Source organism: Chiloscyllium plagiosum, chromosome 39 (assembly GCF_004010195.1).
Source record: "Chiloscyllium plagiosum isolate BGI_BamShark_2017 chromosome 39, ASM401019v2, whole genome shotgun sequence".
Taxonomy (NCBI): Eukaryota; Metazoa; Chordata; class Chondrichthyes; order Orectolobiformes; family Hemiscylliidae; genus Chiloscyllium; species Chiloscyllium plagiosum.
Window position 1 is genome coordinate 13762697 of NC_057748.1, and position 26459 is coordinate 13789155.

Consider the following 26459-nt stretch of genomic DNA (forward strand, 5'->3'; position numbering starts at 1 on the left):
AAGAAAACACTGTGTATATTGGGTGTGGGCGTTTGCACTCCCTTTTTGATTTTCTGAAAAACCTTCTCCTCTGTTTTTGGCTGCACTTCAGTCCCACGCTCCTGATCTTTGGGCACCCGGTACGGAGGAAGGAGGGCAGGTCTGAAGATCTCCTCGTGGTTCTGCTCCTGGGCCTGGCCAAACTGGCCATCAACAGGTCGAGGCAGCGGGCCGTGGAGGGGGTCGTTAGGGCCGACTGCCTGCCCCTCTTCCGCGGTTACGTTAGGGCCCGGGTGTCCTTGGAGAAGGAGCACGCGGTGTCGACCAACACCCTGGAGTTGTTCAGGGAGTGGAGTGCATCATTTCTCCCTCCAACTCTATTTTGATTTAGTCCCTACCCTCCCCTTCACTGTTTTGATCACACAGCACTGCCCACCCGGGTGTTTTCCTATCTTCCTGGTGGTGGAATTTGAATAAAGATTCGTGCACTTTGTGTCTTTCACTGTGTCTCACACCTGCACACACACAAAAAAACAAGAGAAAAAAAAAATAAAAAAAATAAAAAAAAGAAGAGAAAAAAAAGAGAAAGTGGAGATGAGGCAGTCACATGACAATGGAGTTGGCCACGCTCTTTCCCATTGGGAATGGTGACGGTTCATAGACAGTGGTGTTAACACCAGAGATGGAGTCAGAGATGACATTTTGTCAGGGACTGTAAGTCCCCACCTCCCTCCCTGCACTGTCCGAGGTACTTTTGACATTTCACAGCGTGACACAAGTACTCACCACCCACTATCTGCGTGGTACCTTTGAAGCTTTTCACAACACGCTGTCAAATCAGACATTTCTCCTGCACTGAAGAGGAAAATTAACCGCGTGCCAAGCCCCTTGAATCAATATTTTTCTTGCAAGACTCAATATTTGCTCCTCTGTCCCCACGTCTTGGCTCTGGAGCAGGACTCAAGTCTTTAAAGTTCCAACTCAGAGCCAAGAGTGTTAGCCGCTGAGTCAAGCTGACACTGTCCAACTTTGGAGTTTGAGACAAAACCTGTTAAATGAACGATGCTACTGCGCAATGGAAGAGGTTTGTCTCCTCCTGATCCCTGAACAGCGGCCCTGTCAGTGTAAACGGTTCGATGGGTTGTTTCCTTAAGCTGCTGTTTAGTACAGAGCCCTTCCTGATGGTTTAGCGCAGTCAGTCATCATCATTGAAACCTCCTAGGAGGGAGCAACCATTACTCACCAGTTGGCCAATCCGGTCAAGATTATCCAGGAAGTATCGCACTGATTCAGCCTGGAAACAAACAGAGGGGATTTAAGCATCAGGTAACATGGCATGGGCACACATACATACACAGATACAAATAACACAGAGAGATACACGCACACACATACACATACACACGCAGATACAGGTGCACAGGCACACACACACACACTCATACACAAGTACACTGGTTAATCCCAGATCTCTACGTCTTGGGTGTGTAGGTGGAGCACCTGGGAACTTCAGGGTGCAGGCAGTGGTTACTGAGCTCACTGCTCAGACAGGACAATTCCATCAGCCTCCCTGACCTGGACCAGGGGCCTCTGAATGATCAAACTGAGAGAGAGAGAGAGAGGTTGTGTATCTGTTGTCTATTTGAGTTAATGTCTGCATGTGCCCATGTGTGTGACTGTGTATTTGTGTGTGTGTGTCTGTGTATGTTTCTCTGTGTGTTTGTATGTCTGTTGTGTGTACTCGTATCTGTATGTTTTGTGTGTGTGTATGCATGTGTCTCTTGGCCTGTGTGTGTGCGTGTGTCTTTGCCTGTGTGTGAGTGTTTGTGTGTGTGTGTGTGCCTCTGTCTGTGTGCAGGGGGGGGGGACAAGAAAGCCAGCTATTACACTATGGCTGAGCCTTTAAACAGGGAACACAGTCAATACAGGCCAAAAGATCACCTAGACATCATATAGTGCAGAAATACAGTACCCCTCTCCAAACTTTAAGGTCACTGCCGTCAGGAAGTGAAGTGGAGGGCACACCCCTGTCTGTATCAATGCTGCTGAAGGTGGAGATGATGGAGAGCATCAAGTTCCTGGAGTGACCATCACCACCATCTGACCTGGACCACCCAGGTTAATGCCATGGTCAAGAAAGCACAGCAAAGTCTCTACTTCCTCAGGGGCTAAGGAAATGCAGCATGTTCACAAAGAGTCTGACCAACTTTTACAGATGTGTTCTAGCTGGATGTATCACGGCGTGGCACGGTAACTGCTCTGCCCAGGACCGTCAGAAACTCCAGAGAGCTGTGAACACAGCCCAGTCCATCACACAAACCAGCCTTCCCATCCACTGACTCCATCTACACTTCCCACCGCCTCAGGAAGATCCAACATCATCAGAGACTGCCTGAACTGCTGTGCTTTTCCAGCACCACTCTGATCTTGACTCTAATCTCCAGCATCTGCAGTATCCACTTCTGCTTCCTCGAAGACCCCTCCCACCCCACCCCTTCCATCAGGCAGAAGATACAAAAGGTTAAACACACACATAACAACAGGTTCAAGGACAGCTTCATCCCCCCTGTTGTTCGACATCTGAATGGACCTCTCAAATTTCAAATCTAATGTTGATCTCGCTCGTTCAGCACCTTCTCTGCAACTACAATGAATTCCTCGCTCTGTTCGATTACCCTAATGCACTTTGTATGGTATGATCTGCCTGTACTGCACACAAAACAAAACTTTGCACTGTACCCAGGTACACGTGACAATAATAAATCAAATCAACTCACTCTTAAAGTCAGCACATTGACAATTCCACCTAACAAACTCCCAAAGTTTTGAGAAGTACTGAACTTTAGGTTATGATATTCCAAGGAAATCTTGCTAATAGAATGAAATGGAACAAAAGGAGGCCATTCAGCCCTTCTAATCTGCTCCCCCACGCAATAAGCTCCTGCTGATCTGAGTTTAACTCCACATTCCTCAGCACTCCCCAATGACCTTCCACCCCCCTTGGTTATCAAGAATCTGTCTGGCTGTTCCTTAAAAATATTTAAAGATTCTGGAACCGCTGCTGTTTGAGGAAGGGAATTCCAAACACTCACACATTCTGAGTGAAAAGCAATTGTTGCCACAACTTGGTTTTAAATGACCACCCACTTATTTTAAAACAGAGACCCCTTGTTTCGAAACTGTCCCATCAATGATTTGTTCAAACGTACCTGAAGGTATCGAACCATTGCAGCAGCTGTGGGGCCGGAGTGTGATGGTCAGTGGGGCCGGAGTGTGATGGTCAGTGGGCCCGGAGTGTGATGGTCAGTGGGGCCCTGAGTGTGATGGTCAGTGGGGCCCGGAGTGTGATGGTCAGTGGGGCCCAGTGTGTGATGGTCAGTGGGCCCGGAGTATGAAGGTCAGTGGGGCCCGAAGTGTGATGGTCCGTCAGCCCAGAGTGTGATGGTCAGTGGGGCCCGAAGTGTGATGGTCAGTGGGGCGCGGAGTGTGATGGTCAGTGGGCCCGGAGTGTGACGGTCAGTGGGGCCCTGAGTGTGATGGTCAGTGGGCCCGAAGTGTGATGGTCAGTGAGCCCGGAGTGTGATGGTCAGTGGGCCCGAAGTGTGATGGTCAGTGGGCCCGAAGTGTGACGGTCGGTGAGCCCGGAGTGTGATGGTCAGTGGGCCCGGAGTGTGATGGTCAGTGAGCCCGGAGTGTGATGGTCAGTGGGCCCGGAGTGTGATGGTCAGTGAGCCCGGAGTCTGATGGTCAGTGGGCTCGAAGTGTGACGGTCAGTGAGCCCGGAGTGTGATGGTCAGTGGGCCCGGAGTGTGATGGTCAGTGAGCCCACAGTGTGATGGTTAGTGGGCCCGGAGTGTGACGGTCAGTGGGCCCGGAGTGTGATGGTCAGTGGGCCTGGAGTGTGACGGTCAGTGGGCCCGAAGTGTGACGGTCAGTGGGGCCCGGAGTGTGACGGTCAGGGAGCCCGGAGTGTGACGGTCAGTGGGGCCCGGAATGTGACGGTCAGTGGGCCCGAAGTGTGATGGTCAGTGGGCCCAGAGTGTGATGGTCAGTGGGCCTGGAGTGTGATGGTCAATGGGGCCCGAAGTGTGATGGTCAGTGGGGCACTGAGTGTTGTGGTCAGTGGGCCCGGAGTGTGATGGTCAGTGGGCCTGGAGTGTGATGGTCAGTGGGCCCAGAGTGTGATGGTCAGTGGGGCCCTGAGTGTGACGGTCAGTGGGCCCGGAGTGTGATGGTCAGTGGGCCTGGAGTGTGATGGTCAGTGGGGACCGGAGTGTGACGGTCAGTGGGCCTGGAGTGTGATGGTCAGTGGGGTCCTGAGTCTGACGGTCAGTGGGCCCGGAGTGTGATGGTCAGTGGGCCTGGAGTGTGATGGTCAGTGGGCCTGGAGTGTGATGGTCAGTGGAGTCCTAAGTGTGACGGTCAGTGGGGCCCTGAGTGTGACGGTCAGTGGGGCCCGGAGTGTGATGTTCAGTGAGCCCGGAGTGTGAAGGTCAGTGGGGCCTGAAGTGTGATGGTCAGTGGGCCTGGAGTGTGACGGTCAGTGGGGCCCAAAGTGTGATGGTCAGTGGGGCACTGAGTGTTGTGGTCAGTGGGCCCGGAGTGTGATGGTCAGTGGGCCTGGAGTGTGATGGTCAGTGGGGCCCTGAGTGTGATGGTCAGTGGGCCCGGAGTGTGATGGTCAGTGGGCCTGGAGTGTGATGGTCAGTGGGCCTGGAGTGTGATGGTCAGTGGGGCCCTAGGTGTGACGGTCAGTGGGGCCCGGAGTGTGATGGTCAGTGGGCCCGGAGTGTGATGGTCAGTGGGCCTGGAGTGTGACGGTCAGTGGGGCCCTGAGTGTGATGGTCAGTGGGCCCGGAGTGTGATGGTCAGTGTACCCGGAGTGTGACGGTCAGTGGGCCCGGAGCGTGATGGTCAGTGGGCCCTGGGTGTGACGGTCAGTGGGCCCGGAGTGTGATGGTCAGTGGGTCCCTGAGTGTGACGGTCAGTGGGCCCGGAGCGTGATGGTCAGTGGGCCCTGAGTGTGACGGTCAGTGGGCCCGGAGTGTGATGGTCAGTGGGGCCCTGAGTGTGACGGTCAGTGGGCCTGGAGTGTAATGGTCAGTGGGCCCGGAGAGTGACGGTCAGTGGGCCCGGAGCGTGATGGCCAGTGGGCCCTGAGTGTGATGGTCAGTGGGCCTGGAGTGTGACGGTCAGTGAGCCCGGAGTGTGATTGTCAGTGGGGCCCGGATTGTGACGGTCAGTGGGCCCGGAGTGTGATGGTCAGTGGGCCCGGAGTGTGATGGTCAGTGGGCCTGGAGTGTGACGGTCAGTGGGCCCAGAGTGTGATGGTCAGTGGGCCCGGAGTGTGACGGTCAGTGGGCCAGCAGTGTGATGGTCAGTGGGCCTGGATTGTGATGGTTAGTGGGCACGGAGTGTGACGGTCAGTGGGCCCGGAGTGTGATGGTCAGTGGGCCTGGATTGTGATGGTCAGTGGGCACGGAGTGTGATGGTCAGTGGGGCCCGGAGTATGATGGTCAGTGGGCACGGAGTGTGATGGTCAGTGAGCCCGGAGTGTGATGGTCAGTGGGCCCGGAGTGTGATGGTCAGTGGGCCCGGAGTGTGACGGTCAGTGGAGCCCGGAGTGTGATGGTCAGTGGGCCTGGAGTGTGATGGTCAGTGGGCCCGGAGTGTGATGGTCAGTGGGCCTGGAGTGTGACGGTCAGTTGGCCCGGAGTGTGATGGTCAGTGGGCGCGGAGTGTGACGGTCAGTGGGCCTGGAGTGTGATGGTCAGTGGGCCTGGATTGTGATGGTCAGTGGGCACGGAGTGTGATGGTCAGTGGGGCCTGGAGTGTGATGGTCAGTGGGCATGGAGTGTGATGGTCAGTGAGCCCGGAGTGTGATGGTCAGTGGGACCGGAGTGTGATGGTCAGTGGGCACGGAGTATGATGGTCAGTGGGCCCAAGGTGTGATGGTCAGTGGGCATGGAGTGTGATGGTCAGTGAGCCCGGAGTGTGATGGTCAGTGGGGCCCTGAGTGTGATGGTCAGTGGGCCCGGAGTTTGATGGTCAGTGGGCCCGGAGTGTGATGGTCGGTGGGCCCGGAGTGTGATGGTCAGTGGGCATGGAGTGTGATGGTCAGTGAGCCCACAGTGTGATGGTCAGTGGGCCCGGAGTGTGATGGTCAGTGGGGCCCTGAGTGTGACGGTCAGTGGGCCCGGAGCGTGATGGTCAGTGGGCCCTGAGTGTGACGGTCAGTGGGGCCCTGAGTGTGACGGTCAGTGGGCCTGGAGTGTGATGGTCAGTGGGCCCTGAGAGTGACGGTCAGTGGACCCGGAGCGTGATGGTCAGTGGGCCCTGAGTGTGATGGTCAGTGGGCCTGGAGTGTGACGGTCAGTGAGCCCGGAGTGTGGTTGTCAGTGGGGCCCGGATTGTGACGGTCAGTGGGCCCGGAGTGTGATGGTCAGTGGGCCCGGAGTGTGATGGTCAGTGGGCCCGGAGTGTGACGGTCAGTGGGGCCCGGAGTGTGATGATCAGTGGGCCTGGAGTGTGATGGTCAGTGGGCCCGGAGTGTGACGGTCAGTGGGCCCGGAGTGTGATGGTCAGTGGGCCCGGAGTGTGACGGTCAGTGGGCCTGAAGTGTGATGGTCAGTGGGCCCGGAGTGTGATGGTCAGTGGGCCCGGAGTGTGACGGTCAGTGGGCCCGGAGTGTGATGGTCAGTGGGCCTGGATTGTGATGGTCAGTGGGCACGGAGTGTGATGGTCAGTGGGGCCCAGAGTGTGATGGTCAGTGGGCACGGAGTGTGATGGTCAGTGAGCCCGGAGTGTGATGGTTAGTGGGCACGGAGTATGATGGTCAGTGGGCCCGGAGTGTGATGGTCAGTGGGCATGGAGTGTGATGGTCAGTGAGCCCACAGTGTGATGGTCAGTGGGGCCCTGAGTGTGATGGTCAGTGGGCCCAGAGTGTGATGGTCAGTGGGCCCGGAGTGTGACGGTCAGTGGACCTGGAGTGTGATGGTCAGTGGGGCCCGGAGTGTGACGATCAGTGGGCCCGGAGTGTGATGGTCAGTGGACCCAGAGTGTGATGGTCGTTGAGCCCGGAGCGTGACGGTCAGTGAACCAATCAGAGGGTCTCTGATGATGTTGGCTGCCTTCCCGAGACAGTGCGAAGTGTTGATGGATGGGAGGTTGGTTTGTGTGATGGACTGGGCTGTGTTCACAACTCTCTGTAGGTTCTTCCGGTCCTGGGCAGAGCAGTTGCCGTACCAAGCCGTGATGTATCCAGACAGAATGTTTTCTATGGTGCATCTGTAAAAGTTAGTGTGGGTTCTCTAGCCATGCTGAATTTGTGTGAAGACAGGATTGGTTGGCAAGTTGCCTCTGATTGATTATTGCATTGCTCAGGGAATTGCACCAGGGAACCATTATCCATCAGGCTTTTGTTAAATTCTAATTTCTGCTGATGTTGGTTGAGACAAAGATTGGCAAGGACAAGCTGGGAGATAGATGCTCTGTGTCAAAATAGCTTCAAGATTGTCGCTCCCACAGACACTGTGTGGGTAGGTACCTGGCCATTTCCTTTCTAAGTCCTTTCTGACTGATCTAAGACAAACGTCACCCGGCCTCAGCCATGTTATCGAAGGGAGGGCCAGGCCTGGTCTCGGAGCTCCCTGATGATCCCTGCTAGGCCGTATGTGTTACAGCCGTCTGGGAGGACAGGGACACGGAGCAAGTGAGGACTGCAGATGCTGGAGATCAGAGTTGAGAGTGTGTGCTGGAAAAGCACAGCAGGTCAGGCAGCATCCGAGGAGCAGGAGAATCGACGTTTCGGGCATAAGCCCTTCATCAGGAGTGTGGTCCATTGTGTGTCCCCTCCTGGTTCAATAGCTCATCAGTACTCGACTGGAGAGTTTGTGGCTTCGAGAGTGGAAACGAATAGGTTCAGAGTGACGGCCATCTTGCAGTCGCATTCAGACATGGCGGGGGTGAGCTCCAACATCAAGGCCAGCACTCCCGAGAGAGTGCTGTACTGTCTTTCATTAGATTAGATTCCCTGCAGTGTGGAAACAGGCCTTTCAGCCCAACAGGTCCACACCGACCCTCTGAAGAATAACCCACCCAGACCCATTTCCCTCTGGCTAATGCAGCTAACACTATGGGGCAATTTAGCAAGGCCAATCCACCCTAACCTGCACATCTTTGGGCTGTGGGAGGAAACCGGAGCACCCAGAGGAAACCCACGCAGACACGGGGAGAATGTGCAAACTCCACACAGACAGTTACCCGAGGTTGGTGCTGTGAGGCAGCAGTGCTAACTACTGAGCCATCCTCTTCCATCAGGCAGAGGACACAAAAGCTTAAACACCAACAGATTCAAGGACAGCTTCTTCCCCCCCGTTGTTAGACTTCGGAAAGGACCACTCAAATTTCAAATTTAATGTTGATCTCGCTCTTTGTGCATCTTCTCTGCAGCAGTAACACTGTATCCCTCGCTCTGTCTAAACACCCTGTGATCTGCATGTCCTTGTTTGTTATGATCTGCCTGCACTGCTCACAGAACAAAACTTTTCACTGTACTTAGGTACACATGACTACAATAAATCAAATCAAATCGGTACAAATTGAAATTTGACACTCCTGTGAATTTGTCCTGATGAACGCAAGAGGAAAAGCTTTGAAAGTAAGAGTCTTTTTAGTTAAACTGCAAAATACTACAATCAGGCAGAGCCCAGAGACAGAGAGAGAGGCCACTTCTACCCATTGTGCCTGGACTGGCCCTTCAGTGCATGGTTTTCTCAGCTCAGTCAGGAATGGTTTCCTGTTACACCATGGTACCCAGATATTTTCAATTGGCTGGGGGCCCCTGCTACACACAGTCACCAATCGTCATAATGTTTAGGAGGGGGTAAGGGGAGGGGGGGGTTGTAAAATAACTTTAACCTCAAACAGAAATAATAAAAACTCAGCTTAAAGCGTTCTTTAGATAAACTGCTGTTTTTGGCAAAGAAGATTCCAATCAGCAGCCGATTTTATCACAACAATGGGAAGTAATTTGTCTGACCTTTTCCTGTTCGCTTCTCATTACCAATGAAGGTTCCTTCTACATAAACACTGGGGAAAGGTTAGTCAACTGCACACTTCAGAACCACAGAAACACTACAACGAGGAGGCCACTTGGCCCCACATTCCTGTCCTGGCTTAAAAGGGAAGTGTCCAACCCAAGCCCAGTCTGAAGGTGCTTTCCACACTCCTGCTTACTTAAGATGGCTGAGATAGTTTCTGCATTCCCCACCATTTCAGGCAGTGAATTTCACACCACCTGGGTTCACAAAGTCACCCTCAACACCCTCTAATCCTTCCCTGCTTTTGTTAAATTCTAATTTCTGCTGATGTTGGTCAAGAGGTAAGGATTGACGAGGATAAGCAGGGAGATGGATGCTCTGTGTCAAAATAGCTCCAAGGTTCACACTCCCACAGACAATGTGTGGGTAGATACCCAGCCATTTCCTTTCTAATGTCCCTTCTGACTGACCTCAGACAAAATAACCTCACCCGGCCTCAGCCATGTTATCGAATAGAGGGCCAGGCCTGGTCTCGGAGCTCCTGGATGACCCCTGCTGGGCCGTATGTGTTACAGCAGTCTGGCAGAACAGGGATGTGGTCCATTATGTGTCCTGCGGGGCTCAGTGGTCAGCGCCATTGCCTCACAGCACCAGGGACCTGGGTTCAGCTCGAAAAAAAAAATAAACAGGAGTGTCAGGGGTTCTGTTCACTCCGACAGCTGGCTCTGAGGGAGCTGGACCAGTATCAAGAACTCTCCACGCATGTCAATAAAGGGTGACTTGGTGATGGGATACCAGCGTCTCTGGAGTTATTTCATCGCCATGGATCCTTTAGCTCAACAACTTACAGCAGTGACCCTCGTTTCAACCTCTCCACTAACAGGAACACTTTCAATCTCTCTGTTTCTCTGTCGGGACCCCTCATGATTTTTGACGACCTCCATCAAGTCTCCTTTTCAATTATGTGGACGTAACGAGATAGTGACTGCAAATTCATGAATCAAAAAAAAATGGATGTTACTTTCTGAAATAAACCCAGAATGGAATTGGGCTACTCTTTGTCACAAGATGGCGGCTTGGGGTCAGGTGACCACCCCCCCCACTTTCTGCAAGGACATGAAACTACCACAGGTTGGAATTGATGTCCTCCTACAGTCAGGACATTAGTCACATAAATATGGCAAATATATGAAAAATATAATATGGGCTCTCCTGCTGACAGATTTGCAGAAGCCAGAAACTTAACGGTTGCCAGGAGAAACCACTATGAATTAATCACAGAGACTCCCTATCTCCAACAGATTCTGTGAATCCTAAGAGAATCATAGAGTCATAAAGCCCAGAAACAGACCCTTTAGTCCAACTCGTCCGTGCCAACCAAGTTTCCCAAACTAAACTAGCCCCGTTAACCTGTGTTTGGCCCCTATCCCTCCAAAGCTATTCATGAAAGCATCCAAATGTCTTTGAAAAGTTCTAACTGTACCTGCATCTACCACTTTCTTTGGTAGTGACGCACCACCCTCTGTGTGAAAAAGTTGCCCCTCGCGTCCCTTTTAAATCTTTCTCCTCTCACATTAAAAGTATGCCCCCTAGTTTTGAAACCCCCGTCCTAGGGAAAAGGCACCTTATCCATGCCCCTGAGGACTTTATAAACCTCAGTAAGGTCACTGCTCAATCTCCTACGCTATCGTGGGAAAGGTCCCAGCCTAGCCAGCCTCTCCCTATAATTCAAATCTTCCAATTAAGCTGCAGCTTTTCCATTTACCATCCTGAAAACTGAAGGATAAAGTGACTTCTGGCACTTTTTGAAAATCTTAGTGCATCCTACCTCTTTTATAATTACCTTTTCCTGCAAATGTGCACGTGTGTGTGTCATGTGTGTGTGCTTTTGTGTGTGCACATGTTCATGTGTGTGTGCATGAGTGTGAGTGTGTGTATGTGCATGTGGGTATGCATGTGTATGTGTGGCTGGCTGAGTTTGCGTGTGTATGCATCTGTCCGTGTGTGTGCACACGTGTGTTCACAAGTGTGCATGCATATGTGCTTGAGTGTACATATGTGTGTGCATGTGTGTGTGTGCACTAGTCTGCGTGTATGTGCATGTGTACATGCATGTGGTGTACATATGTGTGCATGCTTGCGCATGTGTCTGCATGTATGTGCGTGTGTGTGAATGGATGTGTGCACCAGTGTGCATGTGTGTGTGTATGTGTGTACATATGTGTGTGCATGTGTGCACACCCGTGTCCTCCTGTGAATGAGTGAGTGGGCCCTGTTGTGATTACATTCTGGGTGTTGAGAAATAAATGGTTATCTTTTCCTTTAATTTGAAGCTTAAAACTTGTGTTGAGTCTTGAGACTCAAGAGGGTGGTTCTGGAAAATCCCAGCACCACTTCTCCAAAGATACATCCTACAGTCGCCAGTCAGAAACTGGGAGAAAAAGGGGAACCATCTGCTTTAACAGTTCCGAGAGTAGGTCATTGACCTGAAATGTTAACCCTGCTCTCCCTCTCTCCCCCGATGTCTGTCAAAGGAACTAGCAGCTCAACAAACAGACGATGAACTTCCAATGGAGCAAGCTGATTATTTTAGTTCTGTTTTTGCATTTTGATCAGATTGCAATCAGGACTTTCCTGTACTGTTCCTATGTGCTTACAATATCTTGGCTTCTTGTGATCCCAAGTATGAAACTCAGCCAAGAAAAGACAGAAAGGGAGAGATGATTGGATGTTTGGAAGAATTGACTAAAGTAATTGGCAGGGGCATGTGTACAATCTCATTGTTTGCCAACTTCCAGACGAAGTCCCTCATGTTTGTTAAAACTGAAGCTAATGGAATTGGAAGAAGGTTATTGACATGGTTAAGAATTTAACTGAACGGGATAATGGGCGGATACCTTAATTGGCAGCACATTGTATCTCCTCAGGATTTGGGTTCTCTCAGTCTCTTCATTCACTGTGAGATGTGGGTGTCACTGGCTGGGCATATATTACCCACAGGGGAGTCAAGAATCAACCACATTGGCTGTGGGCCTGGAGTCACATGGAGGCCAGACCAGGTAAGGATGGTAGTTTCCAACCCTGAAGGACATTAGTGAACCAGATGGGTTTTAAACAAGTTTTATTATACTATTGTTGAACAACTGTTGGTCTGAGTTTTTCATCTCTTTATTTTTCTATTTTATTACTTTGATTTTGTGTTTTTTTGAAATTATGGACATTTTAGATCTTTATTTTTCCATTGTTCTTCCCTTGGGTATTTGTACCCAGGAATCCATACCTGGGTATGTTTGTACTTGAGGTAGCACCCTAAGTGGCGACTTGTAAACTTTTCTGATGTGACAATAAAGCTAATTCTGATTCAACTGACTGCTTTCACAACATCGGGTCCCTACAGTGTGGAGGGGGTCATGAGGGCCAATTAACTGCCCCTCTTCCACGGTTAGGTTCGAGCCCGGGTGTCCCTGTAGATGGCGCACGCGGTGCCCACCAACACCCTCGAGGGTTTCAGGAAGAGGTGGGCACCACAGGGGGCCCCTCCAACTCTATTTTGATTTAGCCCCAACCCACCCCCTCCTCACTTGTTTTCCCACATAACTGATTGGGTTCTGGTTCTTTGGTCACATGGGTGTTTTTTTTTCCTGGTAGTGGAGTATTAATAAAATTATTTATATCTGGCGTTTTGATAGTGCCTTGCACCTACTCTCAAAAGGTTAAATTGTAAGAGTTCATGGTGTTGGAGGTAGTATATTGCCATGGACAGAGAATTGGCTAATGATCAGAAAACAGCCAGGGGGTTAAAGGTTAAAAACCTGTAATCAGTGGGGGACCACATGGACCAGTGCTGGGACTGTAACTGTTCACTGTATATTAATGACTTTGGAGGAAACAAGTAAACATATTGTTTCCAAAATTACAGACAATCCAAAATTAGGTGGAAAGGCAGATTGCGAGAGTGATGCAGATAGTTCACAAAAAAAAGGTGTCGGTAGGTTTAAGTAAGTTGGCGATTAGAGCATCATGTTGGAAAATATGAAGTTATTAATTTTTGAAGGCAACAAAACAATATTTAAATGGAGGAAATCATCAAAGCTGCAACACCAAGGGAGTTGGGGGAGTACTTGTGCACGAAACTCAAAGCTAACACGTGCAGTAGGTGAACAAAAAGTCTAATGGAACGTTGGCTATTTTATTTCAAGGGGTTTAGAGTATAAGAGTCGGGAAGTTTTGATATGATTGAAAAAAGTGCTGTGAGGCTACATCTGGAGTACTCCAAGCAGTTTTGCTCCCCTTATTTAAGTAAAGATATAACTTTATTGGAGACCATTCGGAGGAGATTCACTAGGATGATCCCTGCTATGGATGGATTGTTGTATGAGCAAAGGCTAAACAGATTGGAACTCTATTGGCTGGAGTCCGGAAGATTGAGAGGTGATCTCAGTGAAACATATGGGCTTCTTAATTAGCTTGATGGGCTAAATGCTGAAAGGATTTTTCCCCTCATGGGAGAATCTAGAACCAGAGGACACACCCTCAGAATAAACAGGTGCCAAGTTAAGACTGAGATCAGGAGATTCTAGAGATTTGAGAATCTTTGGAACTCTTTTTTTGCCACAGAGTTGTTGGGCCAGAGTCATATGTATACTTGAAACTGAGATTCTTGATCATGAGGGGAAGCAAGGGTTATGAAGGAAAATGCAGGAAAGTGAATGTGAAAAATACCAGATCAGCCATGAATCTATTGAATGGCAGAGCAAGCTCAAGGGCCCACATTGCCTACTCTTCCTATTTCCTTTCCTTAAGGAGTAAGGAAGGCTTATTGAAATTATGTGGGGTTTTGGTGAATACATCCATGTAGGACTGCCTACAGTTTTGGTCATCTTATTTCAGGCTGTGCAGACTTGTCTTCAATGGAATGCAGTGAAAGTTCACGACATTAATTACAAAGACGGGAGGGTTGCCTGAAGACAAGAGGTTGAGTGAGTGGGTAAAATGGGCCCATCCATCTGGGGGTTGGAAGAAAGAAAGGTGATCTCATTGAAATGTATACTATTCAAGATCAGCTGGATGCCTTTTCCTGGTTGCAAATTCGAGAACTTAAGGGGGTCATAGTTTCAGAATTAGGTATTGGCCATTTGGGACTAAAAGGAGACATTTCTTTTACTCGGGGTTGTCAATTTTTGGATCTCTTTACCCCAGAGGGCTACGAAAGCTGCATCGATGAGTTTGTTCAAGTTTGATTTCTTTTGAACTCTTTCAGGGAGTGAACAGATGTGTGGATCTGGCAGGAAAGTGAAGTTGAAATAGAAGGTCAACATGAACAGCAGAATGGGCTCAAGGAGGTTATGAGCATCGTTTTATTTCTTAGATTAACTTCCTGGTAGTGCAAGGCATATTCTAAAGTTACCACGCCATGTTCCTGGATAAATGCAGTTGCATATCTAGTTAAATGTAAAAACATTGACAGATTTCCAAAATTGTAGTAGGATTATTGGAGGGGAGAAATCAATTCCATAAAAATGTAACCAGAGTTGAAAGTGCAATTTAATTGAACATGGTCAATACACTAACATGATTACTCCCTGGGTGTAGTTGCCAATGAATATATTAGCAACATGCTAATTTATCATGGCAGGCACCACAAGTATATTTAATGATTTTTAATGTCTTTGATTTAGATCCAAGACAAAATTCCTCAATTACATATGATATTTATGTAGAACTGATGAAAACACTGGACTTCAAATGAGTCAACATGTTTATTTTCTCAAATCAAAAGTCACGAGATAAGCTTGGACAGTTGGCAGGCCCATTAATCTTAGCCAAGTCATTGACAAGTCTCACCTACATATGTATGTGTATGTTGGAGAGGCTGAACAGGCTGGGGCTGTTTTCTGTGGAGCGTCAGAGGCTGAGGGGTGACCTTATTGATGTTTATAAAATTATGAGGGGCATGGATAGGATAAATAAACAAAGTATTTTCCCTGGGGTGGGGGAGTCCAGAACTAGAGGGCATAGGTTTAGGGTGAGAGGGGAAAGATATAAAAGAGACCTAAGGGGCAACTTTTTCACACAGAGGGTGGTACGTGTATGGAATGAGCTGCCAGAGGAAGTGGTGGAGGCTGGTACAATTGCAACATTTAAGAGGCATCTGGATGGGTATATGAATAGGAAGGATTTGGAGGGATATGGGGCAAGTGCTGGCAGGTGGGACTAGATTGGGTTGGGATATCTGATCAGCATGGATGGGTTGGATTGAAGGGTCTGTTTCCATGCTGTACATCTCTATGACTCTGACTCTACACACACATACACGCACACACACACAGAGACGCTGGGGAGAATTTTTTTTAAATTATGAGAAAGAAAAAAGAAATCCCTATAGTGTGGGAGCAGGTCATTCAGCCCATCAAGTCTGCACCAATTTACAAACAGCGTCCCATCCTGTCCCTGTATTTCCCATGGCTAACCCATCCAGCCTGCACATCCCTGGAGATTATGGGCAATTTCCCATAGCCAACCCTCACAACTTATAAAGAGCATCCCACCCAGATCCAATCCTATTCCCATATTTCCCATGGCTAACCCACCCAGCCTGCACCATATAGGGCAATTTAGCACAGCCAATCCAGCTTGCCTGCACATCTTTGGACTGTGGGAGAAAACCAGAGAAAACCCATACAGACACGAGGAGAATGTGCAAACTCCACACAGACAGTCGCCCGAGGCTGGAATCAAACCTGGTACCCTGGTGCTATGAGGCTGCAGTGCTAACCGCTGAGCCACCATACCACCCTAACATGGCTGCCATTAACATAGAACATAGAAAAGTACAACACAGAACAGGCCCTTTGGCCCACGGTGTTGTGCAGAGAATTAATCCTAATGAAAAATAAAATAACTTAACCTACGCACCCCTCAACTCACAGCTATCCATGTGCATGTCCAGCAGTTGCTTAAATGTTCCTAATGACCCTGCTTCCACCACCTACCTCTGGCAACGCATTCCATGCATTCACAACTCTCTGCATAAAGAACCTACCTCTGATGTCCCCTCTATACCTTTCCCCTAGTATCTTAAAACTATGACCCCTTGTACCCGTCAATCCTGCCCTGTGGAAAAGTCTCTGGCTATTGACTCTATCCATTCCTCTCATTACCATGTATAGCTAGATCAGGTCATCTCTCTTCCTCCTCCCCTCCAGAGAGAAAAGTCCAGGATTAATCAACTTCTCTTCATAAGACAAGCCCTCCAGTCCAGGCAGCATCCTGGTAAACCTTCTTTGCACCCTCTCCAAAGCCTCTGTATCTTTCCTATAGTAGGGTGACCAGAACTGGACACAATATTCCAAGCGTGGTCTCACCAGGGACTTCTGCACTCCCTCCAACTGTCCACTCACTCTCTTGCATAGAAACTTTCAAAGAGGGAAGGGATTTTTCAGGAGATAGGGTTAGATTAGATTAGATTAGATTACATTACATTACAGTGTGGAAACAGGCCCTTCGGCCCAACAAGTCCACACCGACCCACCGAAGCGCAACCCACCCATACCCCTGCATTTACCCCTTACCTAACACTACGGACAATTTAGCATGGCCAATTCACCTGACCTGCACATCTTTGGACTGTGGGAGGAAACCAGAGCACCCGGAGGAAACCCACGCAGACACGGGGAGAACGTGCAAACTCCACACAGTCAGTCACTTGAGGCGGGAATTGAACCCGGGTCTCAGGCGCTGTGAGGCAGCAGTGCTAACCACTGTGCCACCGTGCCGCCCACAAAGTATGTTCTGGAGTATGTTTTGGAATACAGCGCTTTGAGGGGAGTTGAGGCAGGAAACGTCAAACCTTTAAAACGAGCAATTGACGTGCCAGAACATTCCAGGCTAGGAGCGGGAATGTGGGACAGGTGTAGGTGGTCGTGCATGGTTGGCAGTACAGCCACAATGGGCCGAAGAGCCTCCTCTGTGCTGTACGATTCTGTGATTCATGACCCTTTCAGTGAAAAGATTTTGCCTCAGCTCTGAAAGTGTCCCTTTGCTCTGGACTCCCCAGACATGGGAAATGTTTCCTCAGCATTCATCCTGTCAAGTTGTGAAGAGGTTGACTGATTCCAATCAATTCATCCTTCATTTTTCTAAACTCCAGGCTGGGCCCCTTAATCTCTCCTTACCTCTCCTTAACCCTCATGGGGTTAGGGTTAAGGTAAGTGATAGGGATAGGGTTTAGGTTAGGAATAGAGATAGGGTTGAGATCAGGGTTAGGATTGGGATTAGGATTAGGGTTAGGGTTAGGGATAGGAATAAGGATAAGGATAGGGTTAGAGTTAGGGTTAGTGATAGGGCTAGGGATAGAGTTGAAACTTTATTGCTGGAACAGCACAGCAGGTCAGGCAGCATCCAGGGAACAGGAGATTCGACGTTTCGGGCACAGGCCCTTCTTCAGGAATGGCTAGGGATAGAAAAAGGGATAGGAATAGGGAGAGGTTTAAGGTTAGGGTTAGGCATAGGTTTATGGTTATGGTCAGAGATAGGTTGAGGCATAGGGATATGGATAGGGTCAGGGAGAGGGTGAGGGATAGGTTTAGGATTAAGATTAGGGATTGGGATAGGTTTAGCAGTAGGGTTAGGGTTAGTGTTAGGGTTTGGGTTAGGGATAAGGTTAGCATTAGGATTAGGGTTAGGGTTAAGGTTAGGGTTAGGGATAGGGTTAGGGTTAGGGATAGGGTTAGGGTTAGGGTTAGGGTTAAGGTTAGGGTTCGGGATAGGGTTGGGGTTAAGATTAGTTGAATGAAACTCTTTTGTGTTCCTGTCCAAGGCAAATTTGCCTTTTGTTCAGTCAGATGAGCAAATCTCCAGGTGTGGGCTCTCCCCTGTCCCAATGTATCAACAGTAAGATTGATTCCCTCCTTTCCTCCAAACCAGAGATCTCATGTTAGTGTGGGTAATGTCCGTCACTTTGGTGTAGAAGCTCTGGGTTTGAATACCACTTCAGGTCTTGATAGCCAAGAATGGACAAAGATTACAGAGAGCAGGCAGTCTAGTTAGGCCTAGAGGGTCATATTGAACAGCACAGCAGGCTCGAGCGGCCTATCCTGTTCCGAGAGATCAGGACATACACTCTGAGCACTGGGTTCAAATCCCACACTCACTGACACAGCAGAGAGCGGATTTTAAATTAAATTTAAAACATCTGGAATATAACCAGCTTTTTTCAGGAACAGTGACCAAAAATTGTTGTTTCACAAATGTCCTTTAAGGAGGGAAATCTGACGTCTTTACATGGTCCGGCCTACATGTGACTCCACACCCAGTGAAATGGCGTTGACTTCTAACTGGCCTCTGAAATGGCCAAGCCGCTCCCCCAGTGGGCAGTTAGGGATGGGCAACACATGCTGGCCTGGGTGGGGTCTATGGTGGAAAGTGGAGAATGAGGCCACTGATGGAATATTGCGTGCAATTCTGGTCTCCCTCCTATGGGAAGGATGTTGTGAAACTTGAAAGGGTTCAGAAAAGATTTACAAGGATGTTGCCAGGGTTGGAGGGTTTGAGCTGTAGGGAGAGGCTGAACAGACTGGGGCTGTTTCAGTAAAAGGATTAAAAGGCATGGTCCCAGAAGACCACAGGACTACCCTCATTACAGAGAGACAATGGGTGAAGCTCTAACCTGAGTAGTGTGCCACAAAGATCTGTTTTGGGACCACTGTTGCTTGTCATTTTTATAAATGACTTAGACACAGGCATGGGTGGATGGGTTAGTAAGTTTGCAGACGACACTAAAGTCGGTGGAGTAGTGGACAGTGTGGAAGAATGTTACAGGTTGCAGGGGGACTTGGATAAACTGCAGAATTGGGCTGAGAGGTGGCAAATGGAGTTCAATGCAGCTAAATGTGAGGTGATGCACTTTGGGAAGAATAACAGGAAGGCAGAGTACTGGGTCAATGGAAAGATTATTGGTAGTGTGGATGTGCAGAGGAATCTTGGAGTCCATGTACATAGATCTCTGTAAGTTGCCACCCAGGTTGACAGTGCTGTTAAGAAGGCATACGGTGTGTTAGGTTTTATTGGCAGAGGGATTGAGTTCTGGAGCCATAACGTCATGCTGTAACTATACAAAATGCTAATGCAGCCGAAATTGGAATATTGTGTACAGTTCTGGTCACCCCATACTGTCGGGAATCTAATTACAGGAAGGATGTGGAAGCATTGGAAAAGGTGCAGAGGAGATTTACCAGGATGTTGCCTGGTCTGGAGGGAAGCTCTTATGAGGAAAGGCTGAGAGACCTGTTTCATTGGAAAGAAGGCTAAGGGGGGATTTGATAGAGACATACAAGATGATCAGAGGATTAGGTAGGGTCGACAGTGACAGTCTTTTTCCTAGGTTGATGACAGCCGCTTGTATGAGGGGCATAACTACAAATTGAGGAGTGATAGATTTAAGACAGATGTCAGAAGCAGGTTTTTTACACAGAGAGTGGTAAGGGTGTGGAATGCCCTACCTGCCAATGTAGTTAACGCAGCCACATTAGGGGGATTTAAACAGTCCTTGGGTAAACACATGGATGATTAGATTAGATTAGATTCTCCACAGTGTGGAAACAGGCCTTTCGGCCCAACAAGTCCACACGGCCACCCATTCCCCTATCCTATATTTACTCATGACTAATGCACCTAACACTAAGGGCAATTGAGCACGGCCAATTCACCTAACCTGCACATCTTTGGACTGTGGGAGGAAACCGGAGCACCCGGAGGAAACCCACACAGACACGGGGAGAACGTGCAAACTCCACACAGTCAGGCAGGAATTGAACCCAGGTCCCTGGTGCTGTGAGGCAGCAGTGCTAACCTGATGGGATAGTGTAGGGGTATGGGCTTAGATTAGTTCACAGATTGGTGCAACATCGAGGGTCAAAGGGCCTGTTCTGCACTGTATTGTTTTATGTCACCACGCCTCAGGTGAAGGGAGAAGGTGAGAAGGAAAGCCCTTCATTAAAACCTCAAACAGCGTGGAAACAGGTCTTATCAAATTTCCTGTGACATGGGACTCTGCACTCGATGGTCTGCTCCCTGAGACAAACATTGGTCTGCACCTGGAAGACCATCAGCTCGGGGAAAGATGCTCTTTGGTCTGCCCGAAACATGTTGGTCTTCCAGAGCAAGGGGTTGACCCCAACCGAGTGTTCCAGACTGGCACATTCCAAGATCCAGGACTATGTGCTGAGGGACGCACTGAGGCTTGGGGCAGCCGCCAGGGGACAGAGGGGAAAGACCACTGTCTGAGGTCTTCCTGATGAAGGGAAATGGGGGCCCGTTCAGCTATTGGACCCTCCCAGTGCCTCAAGTCTATGTAAATATAATCTTGTCCAAGTAAGAGATGCCTTTGTTTTTTTTTGTTAGATAGATTCAAACTCCAATATTTGTTTGTTTCTCCATTCTGTACTGCTGAATTGCTGTTCTGACAACGTAGATATTTTATGAATAAAGTATAATTTTGAAGTAAACAAAAACCTCTGCATTGCTAACCGGTTCCAGTATGACCCAGTACATTCACGTCTTGGTAAGACCTTTTTTTCCTGGGATGTACCTCTCTAGGGATATGGAACTCTGCTGAAAGGATGATAAAGGCAGATACTTGCACTACAGTTAACAACTGGACCTGGTTAGATGTGTCATAGGATCACGGTAACTTGCAGGACTGGACAATAGATTAGGTCGGATAGGTCGCTTTATGACTGATACAGGCTTGAAGTGAGGGGGAAGTAAATATTGTGGTAACGTTTTTGAGCTGTAAGTTTAAGGAGGAGGTGGATTTTTAATTCGTAACAGGCTAAAGGGTTATAGAAAGTGGAGTTGAGTCCGAAATGAGAACAGCCACGATTGTATTAAATGGCAGAGCCGGCTCGGGGGGCCGAATGGCCTACTCCTTCTTCTTGTTCTAATGTAGCCCACAAATCGAGGGGCTGAATGGCCTCATTCCGTGATGCACATTTTTTTTCCAGGGATTGGATTTTACAAGAGACCTCTGCGCCCCAGCCCAGACAGAAAAATCAAGAGGTCAGTCAGGAGCATGCCCAGAAAAGAGATTGCAGTCGGCAGAGTGTCAATGAGGATAGAACGCTGAGCCCCAATCCGAATCGTCGCAGCTCTGTGACACCTGCCAGCACCAGGTCTAAGCTGTGTCTCTCACTGACAGCACAGGAAGCACCCACAAAGCAAGAGGTGAGTTATCGAGGATGGGTGAAGGCAAGTCTGGAATGTGGACCAAGCCTTACCGACAAGCTGCAGCAAGTGGGGGGAGTGGGGAGTTGGGTTTCAGAGGTGAGGTGTGTAGAATAAATGGGTGAGGATTAATATAGAGACTAGTGGGCAGACAGAGTATGGCTGTGATACCAACAGTAATAGTATACCCCTCTCCAAAAGGGGTTCCTCCCTCACTTGGCCAATGCCAGCTCACCCATTATAGCTGCTGGGTCATCTGTTTGGAGTGACCCTCCCTTTGTCTTCACTGGGATGGGATGGAACACATCACTAGCCATTAGCTGACCACCTCAGGGCCCCCACTGATTTAATCTTGTGCTGTCCATGTCCTGAAGATGTTTGATGGAGACAGTGTAGAGTGAACTTTACTCTGTATCTAACCCTGTGCTGTCCCTGTCCTGGGAGTGTTTGATGGGGGACAGTGTAGAGGGAGCTTTACTCTGTATCTAACCCCGTGCTGTCCCTGTCCTAGGAGTGTTTGATGGAGGGACAGTGTAGAGGGAGCTTTACTCTGTATCTACCCCCATGTTGTCCCTGTCCTGGGAGTGTTTGATGGGGGACAATGTAGAGTGAGCTTTACTCTGTATCTAACTCTGTGCTGTCCCTGTCCTGGAATGTTTAATTGGGACAGTGTAGAGAAAGCTTTACTTTCCACTTACTGTTACATGAGAAGTGTATAGCCTGTGCTCAAGTCAGACTTGAGCCAGGAACCTTGCTTGGCTGCATATCTTCCTCCAGTAGCAACCCGTCATTGTCTCCTTTAAAAAAAAGGTTTGGGAGGTGTCTCAGGTGTTCGGTGATGAGTCGAGCCTAGCACTGACAAGTAGGCTTCACATTCACCATTGACAAAAAGGGCAACTTAGGTTATAGAATCCCTACAGTGTGGAAACAGGCCCTTTGGCCCATCGATTCCACACCGAACTTACGGAGAGCATCCCACCCAGACCTAGCCGTCAACCCTACATTTCCCATGATTAGCCCACCTAGCCTGCAATCCCTGGACACTACTGACAATTTGCCATGGCCAATCCACCTTAACCTGCATATCTTTGGAGAGTGGGAGGAAACCGGAACAAATCCACGCAGACATGGGACGAATGTGCAAACTCCACACAGAGTTTAATATCAGGAATGGAGATAGTGAGAGGTGTTAGACCGAATGATTATTCCCAAGACTGTTGACAGAAGCTCTACTGTTTTAATCTGAAAGTAAAACTCTCTTGACTCTTGAAATGGAAATAAAGCTCTCTCTAGTCTTTCAAACTGAACCTAAAGCTCCCTCTACTCTGTCCCCCATCAAACACTCCCAGAATAGGGAGAGCATGGGGTTAGATACAGAGTAAAAATCCCTCAACACTGTCCCCATCAAATACTCTCAAGGCAGGGAAAGCACAGGGTTAGATACAGACTAAAACTCCCTCCACACTGTCAACACTGTCCCCATCAAATACTCTCAAGGCAGGGACAACACAGGGTAGATGCAGAGTAAAGCTTTCTCTGTACTGTCGCCCGAGGGTAGAATCGAACCCGAGTCCCTGGCACTGTGAGCCATTGTGCCATCCCGGCAAAGGGTCATCTCGTTCTCAACTCAGATAATTTTATTCCTAACAACTAATGAATTCAGAGATTTATTTTTTAAGCACTCGATGATTTATGTACTGTGTGTTGCTCCCTAGAGATAGGGATTCATGGGTGGTACAATGATGAGTGATAAGAGGTCCAGGAATGCATCGACCAGAGTTGGCAACCTGGTCAAAGTGAAGCCAGCTCAGGGAAGGAGGTACTCAGTCTGCTTTAGGGGCTTTGGACCAACTTGGACCCACTGTGTTCTATTTTGGGAAATGATCCAGATCAGGAGTAAAGTCAGAAGTCACACGACACCAGGTTATAGTCCAACAGGTTTATTTGAGCGCTGCTCCGAAAGCTTGTAATTTCAAATAAACCTGTTGGACTATAACCTGGTGTTGCATGACCTCTGACTTTGTCCACCACCTCGAAACACTGGCCCCTCTACATCATGGATCAAGATTCCAGGGCTGTCAGATAGGGAGGCTCTCTCATCCTTTCTCCTCTTTGCCTGTAACGTAGCAGCTGGCAAGTGGGAACGCTTATACTGATAACTGCTGGAATTATGGCATTAGTGGCATACCTCTTCCTGAAAGACATTCAAGATGCAACTCAACAACGTTACATGCAGGAATCCTACACAGAGAAACTCACCTCCTGACTCCCCAAAGCCTCAGCCACCTCCGATGAGGCACAAGTCAGGAGTGTGGTGGAATCCTCCCACTTGCCTGAACGGGGCCAGCTCCAACAACACTCAAGAAGCTTGACTCCATTCCTTAGGATAAAGCAGTCGAAAAGTGTGGCACTTGGAAAAGACAGCAGGTCAGGAAGCATTCCTGATGAAGGGAATATGTCCGAAACGTCAACTGCCCTTCCCACCACCCCCTGATGCTGCCTGTCCTGCTTTTTGATTCTGATCTCCAGCCCACACGTTTTGAGATTAGATCCCCTACAGTGTGAAAGCAGGCCCTATGGCCCAACAAGTCCACACCGACCCTCCGAAGAGTAACCCACCCAGACCCATTTCCTTCTGACTAATGCACCTAACACTATGGGCAATTTCGCATGGCCAATTCACCTGACCTGCACATCCTTGGACTGTGGGAGGAAACCCACGCAGACACGGGGAGAATGTGCAAACTCCACACGGACCATTGCCCAAGGCTGGAATCGAACCTGGGACCAAGGTGCTGTGAGGCAGCAATGCTAACCCCTGAGCCACCAGGGCAAAGCAGCCCACTTGATTGGCCCCAAGTGCACAAACATCCGCTCCCTCCACCACCAACACTCAGATACAGTAGTGTGCACCATCTACAAGATGCACTGCGGGGGGGGGGGTTCTCAGACAGCACCTTCGAAACCCACAATTACTACCAAATCAACAGAAAAGGGAGCAGATGCACCACTGCCTGCAAGTTCCCCTTCAAACCTCTCACCATCTGAAATATATCACCTTTTCTTCACTGTCGCTGGGTCGAAATCCTATAATTCCCTCCCTAAGGGCATTGCGGGTCAGCACTCAGCAGGTGGACTGCAGCAGTTCAAGAAGGCAGCTCACCCCCACCTTCTCAAGGGGCAACTAGGGACGGGCATTAAATGCTGGGCCCAGCCAGCGATGCCCCACATCCCAAAAATGGATAATAATAAAAGATGGAGGAGAAGCATTGTTTTATGTTGCAACCACCTCCCGTGAAATTGGTATGATTAGATTGATCCATGTCAATGTGTTGTGAAAGTAGGGCCTGTTTAAATTGCTGTGGATGATGGGCATGTTGCTTTTTAGGGGAACTATTCGAACAAGCCATCTATCAGAGTTTCCAGTTTGCAGTCTGTCTGCTAACCAACTGATTACAAGGAGTTTGTGGCCTCCTCTTCCAGTCACATGACCCGTCTTTCCCGAAATAGATTCTACACCATTCCCCGCAGGATTGCAAGATGACGGCAGCTTTTTAAGATCTGGGAGGTTTGAGTTTTTGGAGGCTGCTCTCTTTTTTTATCAAAACGGAAGCAGGTTCATTGGCTTCTCTACTTTCTCTGATCTCCTCTCCTTCCGCTCTCAGCCCTGCAGCTTCACTTGGCTCCAGTCCTCACCCATGCGCTCTCTCAGCGAGCGATGGCCTAGTGGTATTATCGCACGGCTATTAATCCAGAAACTCAGCTAATGTCCTGGGGACCCATATTCGAAGATGGTGGAATTTGAATTTAATATTAAGTGTCTGCAAGTGAACATGAAGCCCATGGTCAATGGTTGGATAAACCCACCTGGTTGACGATTGTTCTCCAGAGAAAGAAATCTGCCATCCACACCTGGTCTGGCCTACATGTAACTACAGACCCACAGCAGTGTGGTTGATTATCAGCTGCCCTTTGAAATGTCCCAGCAAGCCACTCACTTGCATCAGTTCGCTGCAAAGTCTCAATCAAGAAATGAAACTGGGCAGATCATCTGGCATCGACCGAGATACCGGAAAAGACAATAGCAGAGACAACCCCGTCGACCCTGCAAAGTCTTCCTCACTAACATCAGGGGGCTTGGGCCAAAGTTGGGAGAGCTGCCTCACAGAGTAGTCAATTAACATAGTCACGCTGACAGAATCATATCTTTCAGGCAATGTCCCAGACACCACCATCACAGTGGCTACAAGAGCAGATCAGAGTTTAGCAAATCCTGCAGCGAGTAACACACCTCCTGGTTCCCTGAAGCCTTCCATCACCTACAAGGCACAGGTCAGGAGTGTGATGGAATACTCCCCACTTGCCTGGATGGGTGCAGCTCCAACACTCAAGAAGCTCAACACCATCCAGGACAAAGCAGCTCCACTTGATTGGCATCCCATACACTCCCTCCACCATCGCTGCTCAGTAGCAGCAGTTTGTATCATCTAGAAGATCCTTCGAGTACACCTTCCAAACCCACAACCACTTCTATCTAAAAGGACAGGGGCAGCAATTGCATGGGAAAACCACCATCTGCAAGTTCCCCTCCACTCCACTCAGTATCGAGACTTGGAAATACATCGCCGTTCCTTCAGTGTCACTGGGTCAAAATCCTGGAATTCCCTCCCTAAGGGCATTATGGGTCAACCCTGCAGCAGTTCAAGAAGGCAGCTGAACACCACCTTGTCAAGGGGCAACTAGGGACGGGCAAGAAATGCTGATTCAGCCAGTGACGCCCATGTTCCACAAGTGAATACAAAAACCAAAGGTATGGACTAAGTGACTGGAGTCAAATAGTGTCAGGTGTTCCCTGAACACCTCCCACTGCAGCCTCCTCCAACCCACACCCAACGTTGCTACAGCAGAACATTGAAAAGATATATTTTGACTTTAACCTGAATGGCACATTCACTAGAGTTGAGAAGAATGAGGGGGAATCTATTTAAATATACACTATTTTTACAACAGCTAACCAATAGCACCCATACAATCCCTGACAATTATCAGAAAATTCCACCTAATTTACCCATGCCCTTTAGGGAAGCAAATCCCTAATACGAAGATTGGTGGATGATACGAAGATTGGTGGAGTTCTGGATAGTGAGAAGGGCTGTTGTCGGCTGCAAAGAGACTTAGATATGATGCAGAGCTGGGCTGAGGAGTGGCAGATGGAGT

The 26459-nt window shown here is 49.0% G+C and overlaps 1 protein-coding gene across 1 annotated transcript in view; it reads right to left on the reverse strand.

Moving 5' to 3' along the window:
* Positions 1 to 26459, reverse strand: part of LOC122542251 (guanine nucleotide-binding protein subunit alpha-12-like) — a 67018-nt gene that overhangs the window by 14529 nt on the left and 26030 nt on the right. Inside the window, exon 2 of the mRNA XM_043679793.1 lies at positions 1223 to 1273. Within this exon, the coding sequence (XP_043535728.1) occupies positions 1223 to 1273 (51 nt within the window). The remainder of the gene's footprint in view (positions 1 to 1222; positions 1274 to 26459) is intronic.